The following is a 10000-nucleotide window of genomic DNA, read 5'->3' on the forward strand; positions in this document are numbered from 1 at the left end:
TTATGGAGGAATGCGCAAGTTGTGATAAGTTAGAGTAGAAAATAATGCGGTCATCATTATATTCTCTGAGATAAAGTTTTGGGTTATGAAGTCAAGAAGTGAAAAACTGTGCCACAAGAAACCTTGAGATTCCTTGAAAGAGAAACAAAGCAATACAAAGCGAGATAGTATTTGGGCTATCTTTTGCATTCCTATAAATGACTTGGCTATAAGGGCTATATTTGCATTTAGTAAAGAAAACAAAAGGATATTCATAGTAAACCTTAATAGGCTGAGTAAATGAACTTTACTGAAGAATCTATGAATGGAAAAGAACCAAAAGCAGAGCTGGAAGCTAGAAATTAATTTTTTTTGTAGGATCTTAGATGTGATTGCCTGTTGCGCCTTTCCTTACAACATCAGGCATGATTTATTATTTGTCAAAGGGGTTCTTACGACCACATGCCCTTGCTGTCATCAACCACAGTTATTGGTGGTGGGCTTCGCCTTTGACTAAAAAGTCCACCTGCAAGGCAGCAGTGTCCACCCAGTTGTTTTGGCAGTGGGCCTAGCCTTTTATTAAAATGTAAGACTAAAAATCAGCAGTTTCCATAGTTATTGGCGGTGTGCCTATCCTTTTACTAAAAAACTAAGACTGCAAGGCAGCAGCTGTCCTTATAGTCGCCTTTTACGACACGAAGGACCTACGGAGGTAGTATTCTTATACCCCCACCACAGGGTGGTTGTCGGATACCAATAAACTAAATCGAAATGGCACAATTAAAGCTTATCTTAAAAAGATAAGAATCTGCTAAAATTTAATATAACCACTATTAAAAGAATATGTGCACAAAAAATAACTTACGAAATGTTATGAACCATTCCGCGCAGTCAATAACAACTACCGTTTGGATCGTATTTCTGAATAAGACTCGGAATCCTTTGGGCATACTACTGTACACTTCCTCTGCCTAAAAAAATAGGGGACTGATTCCAAACAATTTGCTGTGCCAGAGTATTAACAGTTTATGGCGAGTTACTTGACAGTAAATAACAAAAATCAGAGTAAAAGTTTGTCAAACCACTTGCAATGAATTGCTTGGCGCTGAACTGTTTGCCAGTGAACATGTTTGGTGGTGAACTGCTGAAGGGTGTATTGCTGGTGGTAAAATTTCTGGACACAAAATATTTCCAAGATATTCGAATCTTAGAAGAAGAAATAAAGCAGAACTTCGTGTGAAACATATGAACTGCATTAGGTGTGTGAGTCCGAAAGAATTAAATGTTCTGATTATATGGATGGCCAATTAGGGTTTGTGATACCTTTTAAAATGTGGCTTTGATTCTTTTTAACATGAACTTTCAAGATCTCAGTGGTTTTCAATCTCACACGTTTTCTGTATGTTTTTCAGATGGAAAGCCGGACAACCCGACAATTGGCCTTCCAGTGATGGCAGTAAAGAGTCCTGTGGTGAGATGCGTAAGAACTCAGGCTCAGGAGGATGGAATGATGCCCCATGCTCCATCCTTTATAGGTAAGGGTCTTGTTTATATATATATATTTATATATATATATATATATATATAGGTATATAGATATATATATATATATATATATATATACATATATATATATATATATAAAACAGACAGGGTTATAGAGAGCGGTGAGGTCCGAAGAAATATCTGAGGGTGAGAAATGTAGTTAAAAAATTATGCAATATATCTATAAACACATATATACATAGAAGATATACGTATATATTATGGTATACATTTATATTATGTATAATATAATATGTAATATAAATATATATAATATTATATATATATACATATATATATATATATATATATATATATATATATAACATATACATATATATATAATATATATATATATATATACATATAATATATATAATATCTATATATACATATGTAATATGATATATATATATATATATATATATATATATTATATATATATATATGTATATTTGTATTATATATATAATAGATATATATATATATATATATATTATATATATATGTGTGTGTGTGTGTGTGTGTGTGTGTGTGTGTATACATGCATATACATATATACATACATCCATACACATGCAATTTAGCACGAAGGAACACGTACTTGAGAATATCTTAAAAATCAAAGGTAGAAAGGTAAGTGAAACAAGGACTTGGAACAAGAACTTTCGTAGTATATTCTACAGTTTCAAAATCACACTAGTTTGAAGACCACGCCGGCCAGATTAATAAACTGGAAACCCGCCCCCCTCTATCTGCTTTTGTCAACTTCTTTCATATTCGGTGTGAATTTGAAAGTGTAGAATATACTACGTAAGTACTTGTTCCAAGTCCCTGTTTCACTTACCCTTCTACCGTGGATTTAAAGACATACACACGCACACACACACACACACACATGTATAATTTCAACTGTGTTATGATATAATTTAACATTTCTAATGTGGTAGATATAATGCAATCAAACCAAGTACTTGGGCACTTTCAACCAGGTACCAATAAGAGATTAAATTTTCTGATATGAATAAAATGGCGTCAAAAGCATTTGTCTACATAGTTTTCCTCTGACACAAGTCAACTCCAATGTTTCCTTGATTCTCGACAAGACTTTCCAAGCGCTTCCATTAATTACTCGGAAAAAAATTAGAATCAGCAGCTACTTTTGTCATATGGTTTTTTTTTACCCTGAAGATATTTCTGTACCGTTTATTGCACGATCAAAATTTTTTTCCCCAAAAATACTGTGATCACCGCCATTTTTTTTCCCTGTAGAAGAGTAGTGCCGTCAGTGGACATCATGCAGTGCACTGTAGGTATTACTTAAGGTTCTTTGCAGCGTGCCTTCGGCCCCTGGCTGCAACCACTTTCGTTCCTTTTACTGCACCTCCTTTCATATTCTCTTTCTTCATCTTACTTCCACACTCTCCTAACAATTGATTCATAGCGCAACTGGTGAAAACTGGGTTTCCCTGTACCTACCTCATGCTCTAATTTACCTAGAATGAGGGTCCCATTATCTAGACATATGTTTTTGGGTGCAAGAAATTCATTTATGTCACTAAGAAATCAGATAAATCAATTCCAAAGGCTCATTTCTGGTATTCAATGTCTTGCCAAATCACATTTCTATGGTGATTGAAGCTCTATGCCTAGTGTTCTGTGTGAAATGTCATATTTGTGCTCAAAGATTTCAAGTAATTTACACTTTAATTATGAAAAGTCCCATTCTATTATTATTCCTCTGTCAAAGGATTGTGCCTAGCAATAGGAAGTAGCAACTCATTATCCAGCACATATCCAAATTATTTTGGATCTGGTTTGTCAACAGCAATCTCTGACACACAAAGCATTTCCTTCATTGCAGTGCATGCTCTGAGGATGTGAGCCTTGATCGCTTCACTAGTTGGAGGCAATTCATCGCTTCCCTTGCTGTGGAAATACAAATGAGACCGCAACTCATTCATTGTTTGAACTGCTGTATCTTTCTTGAGAACTTGAACCAGGCATGTCTCAGCTTTTGTCAAACTCTCAGACAATTTTGGCTCATGAATGTATTGGCCAAATTCAGCCAAAATTTGCTCTGGATTTGCCTTGAGAGCGGCTGGTTTTGTTCCAACTTTGCTGGTATAGCCACTTCCAGTCAAATGATACACTGCAGTTACCACAGAACAGAGTGAACCAAGCTGTACACCCATAGTATGAATAGGCAAGACCCTTGTTGAGTCACCAAAACCACTTCTGAACCACAATTGTTGAAGACCATTGGCTTGAAAGGTGGAGAAATGATATAAAATGAGGATGACTACATCAATATCCAGTGAATGTGTGGTAGTAGCTGGATTACACCAGACTAAGTGGGCACTTTTGATCTGAGTAGCAGATAGCGTTGGGTTAGGAGGTTACAGAGTCCTCCCTCTCTCTCTCTTTATCTCTCGATCGCACTAGGAAGGTATTTTCTGAACTCTATATTCATGGTTCTCAAGTTGATTGGAGGGTAAATCGTGGAAACACAGGGGTAGCAAAATAGACTTCTATTTCTCCAAAGTTACATCTTGAGATAGCTTTGCAGAGAAGGCTTGAATGTCTATGTGAGACGATAGGAGAAGAGAAAGTGATGTTACAGATTGGTATACAAATCCATAGGCGAGCAAACCTAACAAAAGATACATGTGTACGAACGAACATTACTTATCTAGGCTAAGACACGTCATCTCATGAAAACTGAAGTAGGTTTCCCATGCCCTGGAACTAGATTGTTGTTGTGGGTCTCTATTTATGCCTAGCTAAGGGTCACACGCATCCTGGGCTGTGGTTTTTGGCAGACTTTCCTGTTTAACCCCTGACCTGGTTATGTTGTGCGTTCTGTTTTTAAGGAATGTTCTCACATTATTCTTATTTAAATTTGTCAATTAAACATTACAAATGTGAACTACGACCGCAGCCAAGTAATTACTTCAGGGAGTTTGCAACAAAATTTGCAGAGCAATTTCTTTACGATAGCTTCCTCCACGTGGGAATTGAAGTTCAGACATTTCCTTAGGTGATCTAATTGCTCTACAATTTGATAGATGTCAAGATTAGTAATTATTCAATCAAACAATTATTATACAGCAGAAGAATTTTTGGCACCAACATTCCATTCCCTGCGCATCATAAGGTAGGGGGGATGGTGCAGATACGGAGGAAAATTGCAGAATTTCATGACAAAAAATGAATAATTATGATAGAAGGCAAAGATTCAAATGTTTGGAAAAAGTTGGACTTTTTTATGTCAGAAATTTATGGACAAATGAATATAAAGTGGAAACCTGGTATTCCCAAGGAAGACTTCGGCAATAATGCTGATCTTATAAAAGGGTTCCAACTTATAGATTCCAAGATAGAAAATAAAAAATAGGGGGGGGGGGGGGGGAATCAAAGGGGAAAACCCGAGATATATGGGAAAGACAAAAAACAAGGAAAAATATATGAGGAATAAAATAGTAACTCAGAATGTGAACATAAATAGCGGTTTAGAACTAATTTTTTAAATTTGAAAAATTAATGAATCTTTAGTAGTACATATTAATAGACCCCCTAATTAACTAAAAGAAGGAGTTTGTACACAATAGATAGAAAAACTTGGAATGATATATGTAGAAATTCACAAGGACTGGACTATTCTTCATATTCCGGAGACTTTAACTTTTGCCTTTCGATAGGACTGGGAAAAGAACAAATAGGTGGAGATTGCCGTTTGTATTTAATACACATAAAAAAGAGAGTAATAGTAGTGCAGAGGATAAGAAGGCACCAATAATTACAAGAAAAGATATTAGATATGCTACATAGAAATACAAAACAATTCAACAAATAAATCACCTGCCAACAAGAAAGGAAAATACTTTAGACCTAGTATTTGTGAACGAGGTGAATTATGTTAAAGAAATAATACTTTATAATGCGAGTATTTCAGACCATAATGTCATAGAATAACAGTCCATTCTAAAGCAAATGAAAACAGAGATAAGCAAGAAATGAAAAAGTGGGAAGGATATGGAAAATACAATTTCTACAGTAAAAATATAAAATGGTCAGAAATAAATGAAGAATTAAACAGATTGGGATAACATTTTCGTAAGTGATGATATACAGGTAAATATGGAGATATTATATAAAACATTAGAGAAAATAGTGGATAAATATATACCGAAGAAGAAGAGTAAACATCAGTCATGCATACCAAGAGACAGAAGGATCATGTTCCAGAAAATCAGAAAGTGGAAAAAAGGTCTTGCAAAAGAAAAAATTGCATGGAAAGTGACGGAACTAAAAAGTAAGATAGAAAATGCAGAACAAAAGATTATACAATCAAACGAAAATGAAAAACCGGACTTGGAAGAAAAAACCCTAGTGAATATCAAAGAAAACCTCAAACTATTGTACTCATATGCGAAAGAGATGAATAAAAGAAGAATAGAAATAGACCCTCTAAGAATTGAAGGGAGATTAACGAATGAAAAAAAGGATATTTGCAACATATTGGCAGAAAGATATAAGAGAGAATTCACCCCTAGAATTGATAATGGAGATAATAATACAGAAATAAAGGATGAAAATAGTGAATATTTATCAGACATAGATATTAATGAAGCCGATATTGTGCAGGCTATTAATGAAATTAAAAATGGAGCAGTAGCTGGGCCTGATGGTGTCCCTGCTATTTTGTTAAAGAAAGTAGTTCATTCTATCGCAAAGCCACTTGCAATATTATTAAGACAAAGTGTAGATACAGGCAAGATTTATGATGAGCATAAATTAGCATGCATTACCCATACTTTCAAAAGTGGATCAAGATTAGAGGCAAGTAATTATAGGCCTGTGAGTCTAACATCACATATTATGAAAGTGTATCAAAGGGTAATGAAGAAAAATGTTATGAAACATTTAATAAAAAATAATTTGTTTAATATAGGACAACATGGTTTTGTGCCCGGAAAAAGTACACAAACCCAACTGTTAGTCCACAGTGAGAACATGCACAAAAATATGAAAAACGGAAATGAAACAGATGTGGTTTATCTAGACTGTGCAAAAGCTTTTGACAAGGTAGATCATAATATATTAGCGAAGAAAATGAGAAAAGATAATATAGTGGACAAAGTAGGAAGATGGTTAAAAGAATATTTACACAACAGAAAACAGATAGTTATTGCAAATATGAGAAATCGTATGAAGCTAAGGTAATTTCCGGCATGCCACAAGGTACGGTGTTAGCTGCATTACTGTTTGTCATTACGATTGCCGACATAGACAGTAATGTTAATTAAGGACTTGGTAGTGAGTAGTTTCGCCGATGACACAAGAATAAGTAGAGAAATTACTTGTGATGGAGATAGGAACGAGCTACAAAGAGACCTTAACAAAGTATATGATTGGGCAGAGGTAAATAGGATGGTATTTAACTCTGATAAGTTTGAATTAATAAATTATGGAGACAGAGAAGGAAAGCTATATGCATATAAGGGACCTAATAATGAGACAATCACAAATAAGGAAGCAGTTAAAGACCTTGGTGTGATGTTGAATAGGAACATGTTATGCAATGATCAAATAGCAATTCTATTGGCAAAATGTAAAGCAAAAATGGGAATGTTGTTACGGCACTTCAAAACAAGAAAAGCTGAACACATGATTATGCTTTATAAAATGTAAGTTCGTAGTCCACTTGAATATTGTAATATGATATGGTACCCACACTATCAAAAGGATATTGCACAAATAGAGAGTGTACAAAGGTCATTTAGCGCTAGAATAGAAGAAGTTAAGGATCTTGACTACTGGGAAAGACTACAATCATTAAAATTATATAGTCTTGGAAAGGAGAGAAAGAATGCTACATGATAATTCAAGCATGGAAACAGATAGAAGGAATTGCCGAAAACATCATGGAGCTAAAAACATCAGAAAGAAGGAACAGAGGTAGATTAATAGTGCCCAAAACTATACCAGGAAAAATAAGGAAAGCACACAGGACATTAATCCACTACGCACCAGCATCGACAATGCAGCATCTATTCAATGCATTGCCAGCTCATCTGAGGAATATATCAGGAGTGAGCGTAGATGTGTTTAAGAATAAGCTCAACAAATACCTAAGCTGCATCCCAGACCATTAGAGGTGCCTCACACTGAGGGACCTGGGACAACCCGAACAAGATGTAAGGTCTGTAAGGTCTGTAAGGTCTGGTGTTTTTCCTCATTACACCTTTGCTACTTTCGCTCTTCTGTGACCAAAGCGACATTTTCTGTTTTACTCTGAGTAAATGAATGACGAACAATAAAAAGTTGGCATCAAGTCATTTTAGCTCATCGATCATTACAGTCTTCAGTCAGTGAATCTGTGGGACAACTCTCCTTTTTCATTAGATTCCACTTAGCTTCGTGCACGTTCTGCGTAGATAACTTAGGACCTGTTGAACTTTGAAAACCGGGGAAATAATAGGTACACTGCCACAGCTAAATCTCTCATTTATTACCTCCCAAATAGTCTAGATTGCGTCATTATCCTTTATTAGTAAATCTACAGTATAGCTGATATAATACCCACCAGGACATGGTTATGTTTTGCTTTCCTGTGCACAGTAGTATTACCTGAAAGTTTCCAGTGATTAAGGAAGTGTATACAGTTGATACCGAATATCTCAGAGTATATCACTACTATTTAAATGACAAAACAAAATAATGATGATTGTGCATCATTCTGATGGTACACCTTTTGAAAGGGCAACACGCGATCGCTTCTGGTTATTCTCTTTCTCTCTCCACATATCAGCGGCCACCCATAACAGTCGTCTAACAACTGTGTATGCAGTTCACAGCCAGCCTAGGTTAACAGAGGATCACTCCCACCTGGTCCTTCGTGTCACATTCCAAAGTCGAACTCAGTTTCAGATTCACAACATCACTTTTAGAGTAAATCTAAGGACGAATAATGGTATTCAGATAATGTGATCCAAGTCACCTTTTTCTTTTACAGGTAACAAAACAAAGTAATTAGCAATCTGAGATTAATTTTCTTTCTGCCTATTGTCACTCTAACAGGTATGTCTGCGAAAAGTCGGCATAAACAGCAACTCGACAGGAAGGAAACTGAGGCCCAATAGGTACAACAGAGCTGCTTCAAAAGGGACAACCAGGAAGCTGTAGACATGACTTGAATTTTCTTATGTATTTGTTTAGATACAAAAATGAATGACATTCACTTTCAATGTTCAGACACATGAGTGATCATGTAAAACAACATAGATCACAAAAAAGACTTGATATTCACTTTGCATATTTAGATTAATGAGTGATCATGTGCATCTCACTTGTTTGTATTCATTCATAAGAAGCTTGTTTCTAAGGGATGTGGCAGCACTTATGAGTCACAAAAAAGCTACAAGAGAATAAACATTTCAAGTTATTTCGTAATTTCTCCCCTCTATCAAGGATACCAAGTACAGAAAACTTATATATGTATATATACACACATACATATAATTTGTAAAACGCCAACACCCATGGCAGGAATAGACCCCACAAGCCAGATTCCTGGCAACGAACCATGACGTAACTGTGATAATTTGAAGCAATTCAGTCTGGTAACAGTTAACATCACCATATACTATATATATATATATATATATATATATATATATATATATATATATATATATATATATATATATATATATATATATATATATATAAATATATATATATATATATATATATATATATATATATATATATATATATATATATATATATATATATATATATATATATATATATATATATATATATATATTATATATATATAATATATATATATATATATATATATATATATATATATATATATATATATATATATATATATATACATATATATATCCACATATGAATAAAGGTGATGACACGAAGGAACATGAAAAGTCAACGATTGCCAAGATCTTTCTGTCTGCTTGACCCTTTACTTGAGGCACAACTGATCATAGCAGAGCAAAAACATAGTACACGTAGGCTTAGTATCCAAACTGAGATTACGGGATTAGCATAAGGTCCAATTCACTCTACAGAAACGAAAAACCGCCCGTGGGCAAGATTAGAGATTTTAAGGCAGCTATCCACACGTGGTCAACAGATGATTCGTCAGAAAACAATACATTTTGAAAAACAAGGAGTCATATATGACTTAGTAAAATCTCGAAAATTAGATTAAGAATTTAGGAAAGGTGTCTTGTCAAGGCAATTTTTTTTTTTCGAAAAACAATACATTTTGTATAAGTAACATGAAATTTACAAAAATGTTCCAACAATGAGTGAGAAACGAGAATAGGATATAAATATAGCGAGCATACGAGAGAGAGAGAGAGAGAGAAGAGAGAGAGAGAGAAGAGAGAGATAATAACTATAACTTGTGGGACTAATTAATTAGAAGTTAATTAAT

General features: G+C 34.4%; 2 protein-coding genes across 5 annotated transcripts in view; both read left to right on the forward strand.

Moving 5' to 3' along the window:
- LOC135199229 (collectin-12-like) overlaps positions 1 to 8971 on the forward strand; it is a 33298-nt gene extending 24327 nt beyond the window's left edge. The window contains exons 2-3 of the mRNA XM_064227099.1: positions 1392 to 1514; positions 8608 to 8971. Of these exons, the coding sequence (XP_064083169.1) occupies positions 1392 to 1514; positions 8608 to 8632 (148 nt within the window). The 3' untranslated portion in view covers positions 8633 to 8971. The remainder of the gene's footprint in view (positions 1 to 1391; positions 1515 to 8607) is intronic.
- Positions 1 to 10000, forward strand: part of LOC135199557 (uncharacterized) — a 389950-nt gene that overhangs the window by 91649 nt on the left and 288301 nt on the right. The window lies entirely within an intron of this gene.

The sequence above is a fragment of the Macrobrachium nipponense genome, chromosome 25 (assembly GCF_015104395.2).
Source record: "Macrobrachium nipponense isolate FS-2020 chromosome 25, ASM1510439v2, whole genome shotgun sequence".
Lineage (NCBI taxonomy): Eukaryota > Metazoa > Arthropoda > Malacostraca > Decapoda > Palaemonidae > Macrobrachium > Macrobrachium nipponense.